Source organism: Grammomys surdaster, unplaced genomic scaffold, assembly GCF_004785775.1.
Source record: "Grammomys surdaster isolate TR1022 unplaced genomic scaffold, NIH_TR_1.0 63, whole genome shotgun sequence".
In the NCBI taxonomy this organism is placed as follows: domain Eukaryota; kingdom Metazoa; phylum Chordata; class Mammalia; order Rodentia; family Muridae; genus Grammomys; species Grammomys surdaster.
The window spans coordinates 30,939,812-30,959,138 of NW_021604565.1; the positions used below are offsets into that span (position 1 = coordinate 30,939,812).

Sequence of the window (19,327 nt, forward strand, 5' to 3'; positions counted from 1 at the left end):
AGTACTGAGATACAGACATGCTTCACCACATCCTGGTTTAAAAAGAAATCATTATTGAAACTCTACAATGGGGTGTGACTTCTTATTATTAAACAGGAATCTACACATATGAATTGGGGCTGTCCAGGGTGACTTCTCCATTGAAGTCAGTGTTTGGGTTGATCATATATTCTCATACCTGGTTAGAACTTATACTGCATATATCAGAGCTGTCATCGAAGTCATGAAATTCAATACCATTCTTCATTTTTAAGACATGGTCTCATTCTAAATATACTATGCTTTATATTCAATTTCATTGTTGTTGTCTGTTTTTGCCTCCAGATTCTTACTTTGTCTTGCTCTGTGTTCCAAGATCTCAGATTCTATGTACTAAATGATGCTATGTGGGCTTCCTGGGCTCTAGCTACCACTGATGAAAAGCTACATGGAAGCATTAATGGGGGATGGGAAAGCAGAAGAACAATGCTGGAGCAGTGGCCTGTCTGTCATCCCAGCTGGCACTCTCCCAGTTTCAGAACTGCTTGTCTCTGTTGCCTCCTAAGGCTAGGATGGTAGCAGCTTCCTGCTGCTGGTAAGATCTGGATTTGTGTTGGTTCTTTCAGTACAGCTCTCTCCTGTCTTACTCCATTCACGCTAAGTCTTACTTGTGCTGCTGAGTCACAGTGGGATGAAGTTCATCTACAAAGACTGTGCTCAGAAAACAAGAATGCCCCCACATTACGTGCTGTCTGGTGAATCCCTCAAGGATGAAACCTGTATCCTTTTGTATTTAACAAGTGGTGTTTTGTGTTACTGTTAGGTATGGAACAAATGCAAAAGAAAAACATGACATACAATGTAGAACTCAAACAAAGCTACTTAAGAGTTGAGACTTGAGAGCTGGGCACGGTGACATATGCATGTCATCTTGGTATGCCGGAAGCTAAGGCAAGAATTTTGTAAATTCTGGGCCAGCCAGGCAACATCATGAGATTCTGTCACCAAAACCATATTCAAACAAAATGAAACAATGAAACTCAAATTCAACGAACCCACAGTGTCAAAATTCCCATTCTAGCATTATTTAAGAGCAAAGGAGGCACACATTTTACATCATCGAGCAGGAGTATCCATAGAATTTGTGTCTCAACTCCTTTCCCCACTAAGGAAAACGAATTTCTGCACATATGGAAAGGGAGAACAGGGTCTCTACGTGAATTCCCATCGTACTGTTGAGTCGCCCGCACAGGGGATACCTGCTTGAATAGAGGGTGCCTGCATGATAAGTCTGGGGTTATTTTCAGAGCTGTCATTATCTCGGCTGGAAAATCCCAGGGCAGTTATTTGCAAACCAAATGGAGTTCAATTAATGGATCAAGAGCAAAAGAACAAGACCTGTATTTTGAGAGACAACATTAGCAAAACTCCGCTACACCCAGAAGGTCAAGTTCAACCTCTCCAGAAGCTCTCACAAAGGGAGAAACTTAAAATTTCTTGGAATGTTACTTATTGTACAAGAATGAGGTAAGATGAACTCATGTGGACCTGTGAACCTGTATATCCATGAATCATGGAATCTTACTTGATGCGACCTCTGAACACTTTCACACTTTCTTAACTCAAACCAGATCTCTCTCTCTCTCTCTCTCTCTCTCTCTCTCTCTCTCTTCTCAGCCAGTGCTATGCTGTTACAGAAACCTTACTAATTCATACCTCGCTGATTAAAAATGTATGATAATTAGGGTGGATGCTAAAGTTTATTTAGGAAGGAAATAGATTTTCTTAAAAATAACAGGGCAATGCAATGTTTTTAGAGCTCATTAAAACAAACCTTTTGTGAACTTGCTGTATACAAAGATGTAAATTAGGCAAAGATTCTAGTTAAGCAAACCACAGTGTGGCTTGTTGGCCATTCATGTTAACTTTTCTTTCCCAAGGGCTCAGCAAACGAAGTCTAAACTCAAAGGAGAAGGAGAGAGACACTGTTTCAATATGCACTGGAAAGAGTGGCAACAATGAATGAGCTTATGGATTTTGTAGAGTGGAGAAAGAATACAGGGGATTATAACATAAAGGGACACAGAGAGGATGCCAGCTAGGAGGGAGCTATTGGAGCTACATGGCATAGAACCCCCAGAGAGGATTAGGGCTGAAAACAAGGGTCCACAGAGCACTCTATATGCTATACATTGGGACTTTCAGAAAAATGGTAGCCAGGTCTTTTCCCACTCTCCATTGCCCATCCACATCCTAAGAAAGAGTAGGCGATTGATTCCAGCATAAATGAATGGAACCAGACAAAGCTTCTAAACACACACTTCAGAATCAGAGGTAATCTCTTCACATGGGAAGCTTGCCCAGCCAGCAATGACTCTCCAACTTTGCCTACTGATACAGGCTTTAATAGGCTTCTTAGTCTCCATCTAAATAAAGACCAGATAACAAGGGATCAACAGACATTTGAGGAAAGCCTCCAGCAGGGAAGAAGAAAATGCTTCTAAAGCAAGCAGGCAAGCAATCAGCCAGCAGAGGAAAGAGCAAAGAGCACAGTAAAAATCAGCTAATTAACAGTCTCTCGGAGCTAACAGAAAATGAGACATTCACAAAACAAGAAGAAAATTCTATGCAAAAGGAACACCAGACAACTGAAAGAACCACGCTCCGATAGCCAGAATGTAAACAAAGTGTACTGAAAAGAAATGTAGAAAACTAAGTTTGAATAAATGCGATAGAGCAGTGAAGAATCACCCAGAAAAGGAGGAATTCCAACATCCCTCCAGCAGGAGATGTGGAGAGAGGTGACTGACAGAACAGACCCAGGAGACATTACCAACTTAATAATGAGAACAGATTCCTGGGATTTCAGATGTGAATTGCCAAACAGGCCAGCAGACAGGCTGTAAAGTAAATGATGAATAACTACTACTTAGCAATAAACCTGATTGCCAGTTTCTTTTAAACTACCTGCCTTGATTATTATCATCATTTTCATATGTATGTGGTATTCGTGTGTATAGGTGTGTCTGTGTGAGTGTGCACCTATATATGTATATGTATGTTTATATGTGTAGAGATTAGAAGTCAATGCCAGATGTCTTCATTTATTACTTTCTGTTTTTTTCCTATCATTTTATTTTTATATAGATTCAGTCACACTTACCCTTGATGAATCCTCCCTTTCTTTTCTCCAGCAACAAAATATTTCACTTGGCTTTGTCTAAGTGGTAAGCAGTTTGGTAGACAGGCATATGATGGATGATAGGCCGATATGTAGATAGATAAATATGTATTACCAAGACAGTAGCTTTGGTGGTAGAGAAAAGTACATAATTTTAGATCAAATATGTTACTTTCCAAAAAAAGAAAATACTGATGAATTTGAAGTAAGGATCTTGCCATTTCATCCAGGCTGTTCTCCATTTATTGAACACAGATAATCTCCTGACCCAACTTTATAGCTGGGACTGACTGCAGACATGCATAGGTTAATTTTAGCTTTAAATGTTAAATATTTAACTTTTATAAAAGCTGTAGTTGAAAAATTAGAGCATTGAATTTTTTCCTTTATTAAAAATAGATTCCTTGCTGGAGCTGGTGACATATTTCTTTAATCCCAGCACTTGGGAGGCAAAGGCAGATGGACCTTTCTGAGTTCAAGGGCAGCCTGGTCTATAAAGCAAGTCCAGTATAACCAGGGATACACAGAGAAACCCTGTCTTGAAAACTAAAACAAAAAATTAAGAAGAAAATAAAAAGTAAAAAAAAATACAGAGTTATTTTTCATACAATATATTCTGATTACGGTTCCATCCCCCCTACTTCTCCCAGTTCCTCCTCCCTCCCTTCCCATCTCTCTCTACATACTTTCTGTCTCTGGTTAGAAAACAAAGAGGCATCTAAGGAGTAGTAATGCAATGAAATTAAGCCAAATTAAATAAGATAAAACAAAACAAGTTGGAATAGGTCGAAGCAACCAAACAAGAAAAAGAATTAAACTGAAAAAAGAACATTGACTTTTATTCAGGGTACAAGCAATTCCACTAGCCTGCCTCAGGAAGATTCTAGATCTAGAGTCTGAAAAATCAGCTTTTGCACAGATAACAGAAACCCCTTTGTTATTAATACTCAGACCTGTAACTGAAGTATATTAAGAAATATGTATTTGTTTGGGTTTTAAATTAATTCTTATCTTGTAGAAAGAGAAAAAATGATAGGTGTCACACTGGGGCCAGAGATCCCCTGAAAGATGCTGAATACTTAAGATGACCACAGACATCTCTTAGCGTGTAGTGTGGGCTTGACACTGGAGAGCAGAGGGTAGGAGGAAGTAGTAGATCGAGGACTTGGGATTTTATTTTGTTCTTTGTACTGGGGATGAAGCTGAGGATCTCATAGATATGAGGGCAAGCAATTTGCTACTAAGCCATGTCCCTAGGTCTTTTTTAAAGCTTTCTATTTTGAGACAGGGTCTCATTTAAGCTGCTAAGGTTAGCCTCGAACTCATTTTGTAGCTCAGGCAGGCCTTGCAATTGTGATCCTTTCCCTTCAGCTGAGATTACACGCCTATGCTACCGATGCTACCGAGCCTGGCTGAGGACTTGGAACTGACACATAGAAAATACTTAAGTTCTTAGGAGACTAAGAGTTGAGAAATTACAACATAGGTCCTTGAAATAAAAAATAGCCAGCAATCTCAGCAGTCTTAAAAACCTCTGCTAAAGAATGTTTTCTTATGAAATAAATCTCTGCTCAACAGCTTGGGGACATGACCTGGAAAGTTCTCTGATTTCTGAGTAAAGATGAAGAAATAAAATCAAAACAACAGTAACACCATAACAGAACTCCCTTGCTTCACTTGCACCCAGTGATGAAGACATTGAAGTCTACATTATGACTTCACTGCCTTCATAGGAACTAGAGGATGTAAACATTAAACCTCACGACCACACTACACATGATTAGAATATTGAGCCATGTTTTACAGAAAATATATCTGTTTGTATGGACAGATAAAATATATTAGGCTGGGGAGTTAAAAAAAATCAGAACTTTAATACTGACAGTTCTGGACTTGGGGTAGTCTAAGATCAAGGCTCTCACTGATTTGGTGTGTAGTGTGTATCTGCCCTTCACAGATAGAGCCGTTATGTCATAGCAAGAGTGAATAGGCTTCTTGAAAACTCTTTCATATGGGCGTTAATCTTAAGCATTAATCATCTAGTCACTTCACAAAAGTCCCATATCTTGATACTATTACACAGATAATTAGACCTTTTCATATAAATTTAGTGGAGATAAGCATTTAAGAGCTATTCCCTTGGTCCCACAAAATTCTTAGGTACAAAGTATATTCACTCTATCCTCAGTAGTCTTCCAGATCGTAACTTGTTCTAGCATCGACTAAAAAATCTATAGTCAAAAGTCTTATCTAGAAATCTGACTGACACATGAGTGAGATGAAGACCTGTTCTGTCCTAAGACAAGTTTCCCTCCAACTAGGAGATAGTAAAACCAAACAAGATACATGTTCTCAAAAATACAGCAGCCCGTCAGGCTCAGGTTAAACATTCCTATTTCAGAAAAGTGAACTTGGAAGGAAAACAGAAAAAAACAGGTCCTACTCAAATCCAAACCGAGCACAATAACATTATATCCTGTGTTTTCAGAATGAGGTTTTGACTCATATTTCTCCTTTCTTCATATAGTCAGTTGGGGTTTGGGTCTCCAGGCTTCAGGTGTCTCCCATGGCTTTCCTCAAACAGTGCAGATGCAAAGTAATATGGGTTGAAGTCACCTGCCTGTGGCTCTCCAAGACTGGAGTTACATGCTGGTGAGTGTACTGGGCTGTAGTTGTCACCATCTGCTTTTGTGGCCTCATCGAGAATTGTCTTAGTAGGACAGTTCACTGTAGTGGACTTACCCTGTGGCTTGGGTCCTAGAACTTTACAATGCATCCTTTGGAATGTAGGTGGAGGTAGCCATGGATTTACAGCTTATGCACCAGTGTGATATGGTGCAGCATCATAGTGGCTTGCAAATTTTTGGGGACAATCATGAACACTGGGCATCATAGACAGAAAAGAGCTTTGTAATTGTTCTGTTCTCAAGGCCTGGGCATTCTAGGCCTACAAAGAGTAAGATAGCTCCCAAGATCTCATAAGTGCCTCTGAAGTCATTCTTTATCTGTCTAATTGTGTAGTATTTGGCTTTTGTCTGTCTATACCAGTCTCTTTAACAAAGGTTTACATGGCCCTGTGCTTTGCATTCTTTTCCAATCTTACAACACAGATAGGCTGAGAATTTTCAAAATATTTGTTATGCTTTCCTTTAGGTAATAAACTTCATTCTTAATTTGTTTCTTTCTTCTTGTGTTTTATTCTAAGCAGTCAAGAGAAAACCATAGTACATCTTTAGCAAGTTGTTTAGGTATTTCTTCTATCAAATATTCTAGTTCACCACTCAAAACACAGCTACAAAAATAGAAGAATCTAGATACAACTCCAACACGTTGCTTGATACTTAGTAACAAAGATGGCTCCTTTATGATCTGATACCATTTTGTCTGAGGCCTTTACTGGCCTGTATCGCCACCAACATACTGATCATGTTATTTTTAAGACTGAGGGCTTCTCTTCAGTCTTCTTTCCTTCCGAGTCCTCCTTTCACAACCATCCTTTCAGAGCAATACATTGGGAATGCTTTTTAACCAACTCTATGTCTTATCTAACTTCTACATTGTGAAATATTTGTTGAGAAGCGCATCACTTCTCAGCACCAATTTTTTTGTATAATCTGTTCAAACTGCTCTAATGAAAGTCCTTAGTGTAACTTAGAAAGGAGAGAAATGTATCACCCACAATTTTAGAGACTAGAAGTCTAGAATCCAGACACCAGTAAACTTACTATCTGGTGAAAGGCTTGCTCATCATAGATAACAACTATTATCTATCGTTACATGCCACGTCCACTTCATTGGAAATATTTCCCTTCTTCTTAACCATGTATCCCCACCTGCTCCTGCTCTTTTCTGTTGGTCCTAAAGATTGGGGAGAGGTAGGGATATATTGTCCCCATTTTAATATTGCTGAATGGAATATTAGGTTTCACCATAAGGCTTTGGATGGTGAACAAATATTCATTTACAGCAGATAAAGAACCTGGGAACATGGAAAGTTCTTTATAAAGATAATAAGCAACAGCATTGAGATTAATTTTATAATTTCAAAATATGTTTTCTCCTGTGATAGAGCATGCATTTCACTTAGCCCTCCATCTTAGTTACTTGAAATGTGTCCACTTCATGTAGCACAGCTATACATTGTGGGCATCTTCCTTTTGTTTTCAACTGTAATGTACACCATGGTCTCTGAGCACCAGATTCAATTGTGAAGCAACCATTAAGCGTCTAATTAAGAAGATGAAGAAGAAGAAGAAGGAAGAGGAGGAGGAGGTAGAAGAGGGAAAGGAGAAGAAAAAGAAGGAGGAGAAGGAGAAGGAAAAAATATGTATTTGACAAACTTCTTAGTAGAGAAGTCATCTTGAGGAGAAATGGCAGATGTGATACCTCATAAATCTTCATTCTGGATGCAATTAAGAAGGGAAATTGTCAACAGCATTCAATGTTTAATGAGTGTGGTTGGGAGTTCTGTATGAGGTATGGGGTAAGGAGGAAATAAATTTAAGCTAATAAAATGTTTATTTTTCTTTTGGTAGTCACTAAAACCTTATTTGTCTATAAATACGTTACTAATGTATTTGGAATCATGTACAACTCTAACAGAACCAACTGATACAAGATCAGCCTTAAAGAACCAGGACTAGAAAGTGACGAAATTTAGTAAAAAAATTCCTACTTTGTTCTGTTCTGTTCTGACTCTGCTTAGAAAAAAAGAACCATGTGAAATAAAGAAGTTTAATTAGTCATGAAAGGAAAGGGAATCACATGGGGAAGCGGCAGGTTATTTATATACAGCCCAGAGGAGAGGGTGCTGGCAAAGGAAAATACTACATAATGACCATCTTGGAAAGGCTGTCCCCATTCTGGAAAGACCAGCTCTGCCTTTCTTATTTGAAGCACTTCAGATGTATTGTCCCATCTTACATTGGTTCTGCCCTCACCAAATAACTCTTGTGGGGCTTAAATTTCTCATTTAGCTTGTCCATGCAGAGAAAACGTATGCTTAGGTCGCCTTGTAAGTTGAGCATTGTAGGAGTAACCTGGTGTTCTGGTATTCCGCTTATATGTGCATTCATGTTTCAATGTGAGCTGTCCAAAATAAAAGCACATCAGGATACTCCCTTGTAAGCAAGCCTGTTCGGCTGACAACTTCATTGATCTCTTAAGTGGACCCTGGCTTTTAGGTTAATGCGAGTCAACCTTTTAGAGATGAATCCATTCCTGCAGGCCTTTAAATCAACTTTTTGACTTTCTGTGGCTGAAGTATTAGCTTCTGACTTATGGCGACACCACTGAGGGTGTTTTGTGAAAATAAATCCAAGTGTGTCACAGGACTTAACCAGATCCTGCCTCTCTGAGTCACTGTACCAAGTACACACTTCCATTTGAACCGTGCCCAGCATCTTGGTGAGCTTCTCACCTGTGCCCTGAGCATAGGTATACATACTGTTTATCAAGACAGGATGTATGTATCTCTTTGTACTTTACCCATGAAATATACACTAGGCTCTGTTGTGTAGTGTGCAAGGTAGTGACTGATACCTTGTATCCTGCCTGTGCTGGTGCAGCTACTAACACTCACTACCAGGCTGGCTAATGCATTGTCCTAGTTTCACTGAATTTTCTATGTATGGGGTTAGAATTGTTGCTTTAATCTATTCTCTCATATCCAAAGTTATCTAGTGGAAGATTTCTTCAAAAGAAAAATTTGAGGAAGAATGCCCAAAATGGACAGATAAGTATGCTGTTTACCTTATATTAGTGAAAATATTCTCAAATAGCTACTTTTTGTACCAAACAATGTTCCTGAGAGCTGGGGTAATGAAATGAAAATGTGGAACATCTCTGATTTCAAGAACTGTCTAGCTTGGGAACTGGGTAGGTGCACAGAAAACTTTGTCTTTAAGAAGGATGCAGGAATAGCAGTGTAGCAAGGAAGGTGTATCACAAGAGAGCGTTGTCCTGGAGGGGATGCTTCTGCTGGGGCTTAAATAAGGGCCTTTGGGAAGGTGGCAGGCAGGTGACTGCTGGGCTATACAAACTGCCTAAGGATTGCTGAAGTATAAAGGCCGGAAATGCAGGGACCAATGCTGAACAATTAGAACAGACACAAAGCTTAATGGGGGCTTCCCCCGCCCCCCCCCCAAGTACTAAGGAGTATAGACATTATTATGCAGAGAAGGGGGAGCCTGTCTGAGCAAATGGTAAAATGCAGGGTTTCTTAATTCCATTGACTTGGAGCATGGGAGTCTGAAGAATTTACAAACTGAAGACAAAGCGCCAGAAAGGAAATGGCTCTAGATCCTCTGGTGGGTGGAAGATGTGGCCTGGGATGAGGACAGTGGGTATGGAGGCCAAAGCATTAAAGATGAAAAGTAGGGGATATGTGAAGAGGTAGCATTTTGAAAAAGTGTGTTGTCCTCACTGATGGCTACTATTAGTGAAATGCTTGTGGATTTGGTGCCTGCTGAGTGACCTTTTTCACAGAAAGAACAGCAATGTTGCCTGCTGTTCTGCGGCTGTTTCTCTTTGAGAAATTGAGCATTAAAGGTTTTAACGTAAACTGTGAGCAACTGTGTGTCCCCCCTACTGAGGGCATCAGCCCCTGAGATGCTGTGGCATTTGTCAATCTGTTCTCATGTTCTGTCACCCACCGGGCCATTAAACTCCCTGCTGACAGTTTCCCCATGAACTGTTCTGTCAGGTGTTGAGGTTGGAGACAAAGGAGGTAATGATTCAGAAACTGGTTTGGTATCAGCCAAGGAAGGCTTCTGTTTGTTTTAGCTCCCAAACCTCAGCAAAGCACACAACCATACAACGTGGAGATAGACTATGTAGAAGATAGTTAATTGCATCCCATGATGAGTTCTTGCTTAAATTGATAAAGATGTGGCAGAACTAAGACTTCACTCTGCCTGTGGCTAGACACACACTGCACACTTTTTGCTCCTTTTCTCTGCTTTTCTTTTCTTTCTTTTTTATGAATGTCACATCATGCACTCCAATCCCGCTCATCTTCCCATCCTTTTGTTCTTACACACTCTCTTCTCGAAACAAGACAAAAAAACAAAAATAGCCCTCCCCCAAAACAAACAAACAAACAAAACCCTCTCAGCATAGAACCTGCAGTGAACTTCTCAATGTATCCCACAGTATATCCCTTTCCTAAACAGCTTTACTCGCAAATGTTCACTGCAGTGAGTCACTGGTCTGGTTCAAGGCCTCTGGCTTCTGCTACACTATCAATATGGGATCCTCACGACTCCTCTCAGATATCTTGTTGTTGCCCTATGTCATGGAGATGCTGCAGCTTTGGATTTGCAGGACCCGTGGAACAAGGACCAGCCCCTTTACAGTATATAGATGGGTAGATGTTGGGGTGAACCAACTCAGAGCCATGATTCTGGGGTAGGATGCAAGCTGAGCTGGTCAGCCTGCTCTCCTGCATCCACCCTACCAGGGTTAACTCTCCTGTTCACAATCTCAGGGCTGGCTTACCCACCCTAGACCCCAGGGCCAGCTCTATAATGATGCCAAGGCTAGGTGCTTCACCTCTCCCCCACCTCATGCGGTAGTAGGTGAGGGTGGGTGTTTTCGTCTTTTTTACATTAACCCTGTGTACCGGTTTTCATTGTTATCATTTAAAGATGGGCTAGAAGTTTAGTATGTATTTCTTCTGTGGTTCAAGGATTACTTACTTATGGACAGTGTTTTCCAAAACTCAAGAAGAAAGGTATTTTAGGTTTGATTTTATTATTAATTTTCTGGTTTTCACACGCTACTGCCAGAGGACATTGTTTATATTATTTCTACCTCATAGGACCTATCACATTCTCTTTGATGTGCACTCTTTGCCTAATTGTATGCACGTTCTCTGTGCAGTTGAGATCAGATGAGATTGGGAGTGTCAAGGCAATATGGTTGTAAACTATGTATTTAAGTAGAAAGCGCATTTTCCAATAGCCAGGTACAAATTTTAGTGTGCATTTAGGATCCACTTCTTATGCTACTCATGTCTTTTGTACCCTTATTCATCTTGTGCCTTCCATGTGGCCCATCGTGGACTGAGAGTGACTGATATTAAATTATCCTATCATGCTGCTGAGCGTTCTATAGCCTCTGCTGTACAAGTTGCTGCTGTATTGTTACTTCTTTTATGTTTAACTCTATCAAATACTTCTTGTGAATTTTGGTCTTCAGCGTAAATCAGCCCTTCTTGGTCCTGCTTTATGTTTGGCTTGCATTTTATCTTGTCATATATCAAGATTGAAATGGGTGCTCTCAGCTGCTGCTACTTTGCATTGATTTTGGGGACTCCTGCCAGGCGCTTCATCTTTCACCCCTGAAATCACTTTGTGTTAGGAGTATTTCTTGTACCAGGCAGAACTGTGATTTGGCCGTATCATCTGCCTGATTGGCAATGCTATATTCTTGCCGGCATGTAAATGCGGTTCTAGAAAGTATTTGTTTTCTATTTTGTTTTTTTTTTTCCTTTACTGGGGGCAAGTCTCACCCTCATCTCCTTGGTAGCAGCAGGACCTATCTGGTAGTTCAGGACCTATCTGGACTTGATAGGTCGTATCTCAGCTGGACCTTCTGCTTTAATTCTGCCCTGTTGTTTGTCATATCCCAGCAGGACAGGCTCTGCATCTCCCACCCAGGATGCTCTCCAGATAACTCATCAGCCGTAGACTTAAACAGCAGTGGTATTAGGCCTTAAAAATCCATTCTGCTGTCTGTATAGACACACATAATGGAAATCCCAGTATTATTAAAGCAGGAGGTTTCTCAAAATACTCTGATAATTGATTGACCTCATGTTGTTTATAGGTCATAAATGTTATAACATATAAATCTTCTACCAGGAAAAACAACAGAAAAAAACTTTCATGAACTTTTGTTTTCCAAGATATTAAAAACTTCTAGGATTTTCTGGAAATTTCTCCATCTTCCCTTTAAAACAAACAAACAAACAAACCCAAAAAACTTGTAGAACCAGCACAACAATAATGCGTCAGCTGTCAGGAGGACTACCGAGTATGAAGAAGTCAGGTGGTAAGCAGATAATATGAAGGACCACGCATGGAATTCTGTGAAGTCCCTAATTATGAACAATAGGAATGAAAAAGTGCATTCATCCCCTTGTCAAAGGATTTACTTCTCCTGGGCTGCTGTTCGTTAGAGCCCTGCCTGCTCCAGTGTGCACTGCAGTAGCCATTTTTTTTTAAAGAAATGAAAAACACTATTTTTTAAATGTGAAATTTCACAATATTCAACAGGACAACTAGTTCAGATTTATTAAAATAGTAGTGAGACTATTAAGTAGACTATGAAAAAGAACATGTATGAGTTGAGAGCCCCTGTAAGCTATGACTTTGCAATAGCCTGACTAAATGAATGAACACACAACCTAGTCCAAGAACACAGTGCAGATTGTGAATTCATTGTACCTGATACTTAACATTAGATTCTTGAGAGAAAGGGGTTATTATATAATTAGGTGTGGAGGACACCAGGGAGAAAGTTCTGAACAGTCAGGAAATCAACTGGAAGTCCAGGGAAATCAAGGGAAATGGAGGAGGGACAAAACAGAACAGGGAGGAGGGAGATCATTATGGGAGGACTTCCTCCTCATTCCAGCTGGCCTGACTCTTCTCTCGCTGCAGCAGCTGCTGCTGCTGGCTCTCTCTTTCGATCAGCCTATCCATGTACTGCTATGAAGATACTAGGAAGGATGTTGGGGAGGAGTGCAGAGGGATGTGACAGGTGGTTGGAGCCAGAAACGTCCTAACAGCTTCCTTAGTGTGAACACACTGGGATGAGAACTAAGACCCGCATGAAGTTTGGAGGCAAGAAGTCAGTTTTCTCCCTGTCCCAATCACTTTGACTTTTTCCCATCAGCAACTGTGACTCGAGCCAAATCCTTCCCATTCGTGGGAGTTGCAGCTGTTCCACAAATGTGGTAAATAAGGACCAGTAGAGCGGCTTCTATTTTTAGCACTTTAATGCGGATGCAAAGGTCACCAAGAGTCCCCATTTGCTGGCTCAGTTCCTCAGCCTCTTTCTCTTTCCCTCTACCTCTTCTCTTCTTAATTCTCTTCCTTGATAATTTTTCCTGCCATCAAATCATTTTGGAATGAAATGAGACCATAACTTCTGCTTAACTTTCGCTGTACTGCAGATTGTCCTGAATTAGGTGGAATGTCTACCCTGCGGCATGCAGAGTCACTCATGGACCTTGGAAAATTGTACAGCAGTCTCAGATTGATGCCACCTCCAGTAGGACAGAATAGCTTAATGCCTTCTGCCATCTGACCCTTAGAGGCCACCGTTGAGCCTGCTGAGGCTCAGGTGGGTGGGTTTGCTTTTTACTAACATGAATAACACACAACACTGGACTGCGCATCACCCACTTAACCCTCACAACCTGATACCTATTTCATTTATTCCCATCTTATGAATGACAAAATCAAATGTGGTGGTTTGAGAAACTTACCTAAAATCTCATAGACTCACAATAACCAAATCAGGAAAGATACCAAGATCCTGATTTCAGTTCTCCCACTTTCTATAAAATATAAATCATGTGCATTTACTGCGTGAGGGTAAAGAATGGAAGAATGGCCTGGACAGATGGCTCAGTGGTTAAGTGCGCTGACTGCTCTTCCAGAGGTCCTGAGTTCAATTCCCAGCAACTACATGATGGCCTCCAACCATCTGTAGTGAGATCTAATTCTGCCTTCTGGTGTGCCTGAAGAGAGCTGCAGTGTACTTATTAAAAAGAAGGAAGAGGAGGAGGAGGAGGAGGAGGGGGGGAGGAGGAGGAAGAGGAGGAGAAAGAGAATGAGGAGGAGGAGAAGGAGGAGGAGAAGGAGAAGAGGAGGAGGAAGAGGAGGAGAAGGAGGAGGAAGAGGAGGAGAAGGAAGAGGAGGAGGAGGAGGAGGAGGAGGAGGAGAACAGGAGGGAACATGGCTAGAATATAATTTCTATCTTTCAGTATGCATCTTCCTCACACTTGGAGGCTGGGAGGACCTTTCATTCTATTCATGAGAACCATAGAGTCTTTTGAGACAGAAGCACAACCTGGCAAGGCAAATTCTATCATAACTTCAGAGGCTAGGAAAGTTTGCCCTGTTACCTGTTTTCAGGGTCAGCCAAGGTCATGCTCCGGGTGACATAACACATCTTGAGGGGGATACTTTTCCGGTCTCTGTGGAAGGAGAAGGGCTGGGATGACAGAGGATCTGCAGAGCCACTCCCTAATCTTGGGGACTCAGGTGGAGGTGTTTCCCATCCAATCTCAGACACAGGGGATCCTTTCTTCACGTAAGGTGTGGCTTCTCTCATATACTTCACTGTAAAGAAAAAAAAGACAAGAAGCACTTTTAGGAATACCAGTATGGTACAGCATAGCACTTATATGTTCTGGTCAACAGCTGTCTAATTGGACTTAAGGCTCACTCAATAGGAGGGAACACAAGTCTGGTACTGTAAACCCAGGCAAGAATCAGATAAAATGTTTATCTTGGTACCCACAGAGTAGTGTGGTTCTAATCCTTCATCAGAGAAACTTCTCTTTTCAGCAGAAGAGCACTATGGAGATCTACAGCTTGCCCAAAAGCAGAGAATGAGTGAGTGTCCATCCCCAGTTGGGAAACCTACAACACAACTTCTACACCTAAGGTTCATGCAACAGAGGAGGGGGAGGAGTGCAAATATTGTAACAGGCATAGGACCAAGACAGCTTCAGCTAACTAGTGTCCTCTATACCAGACAGGGAAACAGCATCCAGGAACTTCAACAATGAGTGTCTTCACAAGACTATGGCAGTTAACACAGCAACATGGATGGGGCAAAATTCAGCAAGGGCTCAATCCCTAGATGAAGAACTACAGGTAATGGCTGCTGAAGGATGGATAAACAGTTCTTTCTAGAGATGGGCCCCCAATTGGTTTCCCAGTCTTAGTGGTCATCCCTGAATGCACAGCTATGCAAGCAACACTAATGGGACTCAGTAGATTTTGAGTGAGTGTGTGTGTGTGTTTGTGTGTGTGTTTGTGTGTGTGTGGGGGGGGCAATAATAAGTTTGGAGCAATGTCATGAATTTGAGAGAAGGTAGTTGAAAGGACACAGAAGAGTTGGAGAAGGAAGAGAATGGGATGCAGATGATGTAAATATACTGTACTCATATAAAATTCTCAAAAGAATAGGTTATATTTTTGGAAAAAAATCTCTTGCTCTGAAAGAAACTTGCACTGGACATGCTGTAAGCACCAAGTCTGTTATATTCCGAATAAGATTCAGGCTTTCTGCTTCTTTCAACACAATTATTCTAGTATTTAAATTACATATCAGTGTCAGTCTTAGAACTTGCTATTGCAATGTCCAGCAGTTGGGAATTGCATGTAGCTTTGTTTTTCAGCTGTGACACTGTCTATCTTTTCTGATTGTAAATCATATTGTGGAAGACTGAAAACAATTGCGCAGATGATATGGAGTGCAACCCAGGCTGAAAGACTATGATTTAATGCACACATAAAGTTTCTAGTAGCCATCTCATTGTCCAGGATGCTGTTATTATGGTCAGAAGCAAGGATAGACTTTTCAACTTCAGTGGTGCTGAAATCATGTACACAAAGAGATGAATATGAAGGTCTATATTCTAGTGGCAAAACCTGTAGTAGTAGAGCCTTTATTTCTCAAGGGTAAGAGCTATAAAATTAACAGGTTAAATACATCATAATCTCTAGAGGCATTAAAATGAGATAGATATGCACATGTTGGTGGAGCAAGACTTGGAAGATCGATGATAAAGGAAAACTCAAAGTAGAAGTGCAATATCTTTGTGTATAAAATCACAAATATAGGATGGGCATGAAGGTATACGCCTTTAATCATAGCACTTGTGAGGCAGAGGCAGGTGGATCTCTGAGTTTGAAGTCAGTCTGGTCTATAAAGCAAGTTCCAGGACAACCAGGGCTACACACAGGTAAACACTGTCTCAACAACCAAAAATCAAAACCGAAACAACCCCAGAAGTTTATGTATATTTGTGATTATATATATTATATACTTACATAATAAATATGTATGTATATGTATGCTATTTCAGTTTAAAAACTATTATCAATATTTTCTAGATTTTATATCTAAAAATTATTGAAGATATATACATATACATTTAGTCTACTATATAATAATATATATGTATGTAAATACATGCCTATAGATGTATATACATATATGATATATGCATATAAACACATATAAATATATACTAAGATATATGACACTTAAATAGATATCTAGTATATACATTTATATAATACATAAGTATATATGTATGTATAGAATATATGTATATATATATGTATATACACATATGTATGTATATATCTTTCTATATGTGGATCCATATATGTGTGTGTATGTATAAATATTTGTACATCTACATATATCTACATATATTATATAAATATATACACTATCTATATTTATGTATTTTCCATTATTTTTATTATGAATTCTAGAAAATATTGATAGTAGTTCACTTCAGAGGATGGAATGAAAAACCACCATGATGATAGAAATAGGCTTTTGCTAGTCATTTACTACCTTTTTATGCTCTTTCATGTTTAACCACATTCATATATTACTTTTTTAAGATTATAAAGTAGAACATACAGAAGTTCTGGTCTTTCTCATGTTTGCTTTGTTCCTTAGATATATATATATATATTTTGAGTTGACAGGGCAACCAAGATTTCAGGAACATGCAATATGAAGTTTTCTGCCCTTCTTTCTGTGAGCTTCCTACTGTGGTTCTCTATTGTTTAATGGGTAGAGATCATAGCTAAGGCCATGACCAATGACAATGGATTAAAATGAACAAAAACTCTGGGATGGCTTGAATAAGTCAGTTCAGAAGATGGTGCTTCCAGGGTGTAAGACTGAAACCAAGTTTAGGGAGACTACAGAAATTAGCTCGTAGTTTCCATCCTCAAGTGTTGTAACATGAAGATGACTCTATTAAATGCTTTTGGTGCTGTATCTGGATCCTTGGGCTGTATCATAACTGCTGTGAAATGGCTGAATACAGAATGTCACCATTTCCTTGCTCCACAAAGCTGTGTAATAGAGGCTGCAGAGCCTGGGAGGCTGCAAAGTTGCTGCCTGACCTCATATAGGATCAGTGCCTCTAGGAAATCCTACTGAAGAAGTCCAGAAGTCATGGCATGGAGTAGAATGGCCAAGTTTTATAATAGGAATCAGAGAACTTAGAAGAGAATCTGTAGGCATGAATCCAGTATTTACTAGGAATCCACAGCTCCATAGTCCTCCCTGCAAGCCTGTCAGCAGAGATTAAAGTTAGAGGAGGAGAGAGGTGACTCACAAACAGATCATTTTAAGGAATGTGTTATTACTGAGTAATCTATTTAAAGAGGAACCCAGACAGGGCTCATAACAAGTGGAGAAACCCCATGGAGACTGACTCTAGCTACACAAAGTTGAAATGAATGGGGCCATTTAAAAACATGGTATTTTTACTCTCCCATAAAGCATGTGGGCTTTGTATATGTAGTGTGTGTGTGTGTGTGTGTGTGTGTGTGTATGCTCACACAGACACACACATGCGCACATGTGTATGAGTGTAAATATAGAAAAAGTTTTTTAAAAAACTAGGAAGATGGTGGAAAAATGTCAGAAAAAAAGTGCTGATGGAGGATGAGAGGGGCTAGGAGAAGGGTCAGATGGGATACAGAAGAGAAAAAAAGATGGAGGAGATACAAGGGAGGATCGGAGGTCACAAGAAAGTGGGAAGATGGTGGAAGCCAAAGAATCTACTAAATCTACAGACTTTGGCCCAAAAATACCACAACAGTATTTAGTACCCCTGCATGCTAATTTAAAAAATAAAAAAGTGACTACTTTCCCTTTTTCTGTGGATGGTAAAATTGTGTGGCTTTGTTGTAGAATTAGACTTACTGGGATATAGGCTATTCTAGCAGCAATTGGGATGAGAGGAACTGCTTTTTTGGAATGGTTTTTTAATCACACGATCTGGCTGGAGATGAGAATGATTGCTTCAGAGTGAGACTCAAGGATGCTGTGTGGGTAAGTGGCATTTGAACTCAGCCTCAAAACATGGCCAACATTTTAAGAAACAGAAGGATAATGACTGTCCTTTTATAGAACACATTCTGATTTGTAGCTCTGATCACAACTCCATAGGGGAGAAAAATTGGGTGTCAGTTTTGCAAGAGGGATAAGAAAAAAAATTTGTAATGCACCCTATCATGAGCTGCGTATCAAGCCAAGTTACATACATATTGTCCTATAGTTAAGCCTCAAAATTATTATTTAAGAATTCACTTTATATTTGTTAGGGAAACCAGGGTCTCTAGACAAAAATATCTAAGCTACCTTTCCTTCATTGAGTCCATGTTCCCAAAGGCAAAAAATATGAAAATACATTGTCATCCTTTTCAGAAAAGCTTTGTAGGGTTATCCTAATTCTACCAAACACATAAGTCAGTGTTCATATATCCATCAATCATTCATGCTCCGAAGTTTGTCATGCAGGGGCTCACATGGCTAGCAATTGGGAGAGCTCTAGTTTGTTTACCCAGAGATGCTCCTTCATGGTATCTGCCTATGCCACTTATACGAAAGATACACAAAGGTTGCTTAAATTTGGATTTTATTTTAGGTAGTGGCAATAATGATTTTCAGTGAGCAATACAGTGGCCCAATCACTGGCCAGTTGTAGAGAGAATTCCTGGAAAGTAGACTTGGCTGTCTAAAGGAAAAGATATTAGACATAGGCCTAACATTTTTTGAGGGCACAAAGGATTACTGTCAGTGATAACCCAAGCAATATTCTAAATATCCTGCTTAAGCGTGAAAATTCTAGAAATATGTGGCTTGTCCATTTGTGGGACAGAGCTGATAAGCATACAAAAATCTTAGCCTAAAAGCAAGTATTTGCCAAGTACTCACTTCTTATGTGATACAGAATTAGAATAATTTACATAGAAGAGATAGCATAGCAAGGCCTTGAGGAAAGTTTGCCTTCTTGAGCATAATATTAATGTAGAGTGATGCTCTTAGCCAGCCAATAATATATATATATATATATATATATATATATATATATATATATATATA

The 19,327-nt window shown here is 39.8% G+C and overlaps 1 protein-coding gene across 1 annotated transcript in view; it reads right to left on the reverse strand.

Annotated features, from left to right (window-relative positions):
* Positions 1–19,327, reverse strand: part of Sntb1 (syntrophin beta 1) — a 242,061-nt gene that overhangs the window by 119,431 nt on the left and 103,303 nt on the right. Inside the window, exon 2 of the mRNA XM_028766836.1 lies at positions 14,298–14,514. Within this exon, the coding sequence (XP_028622669.1) occupies positions 14,298–14,514 (217 nt within the window). The remainder of the gene's footprint in view (positions 1–14,297; positions 14,515–19,327) is intronic.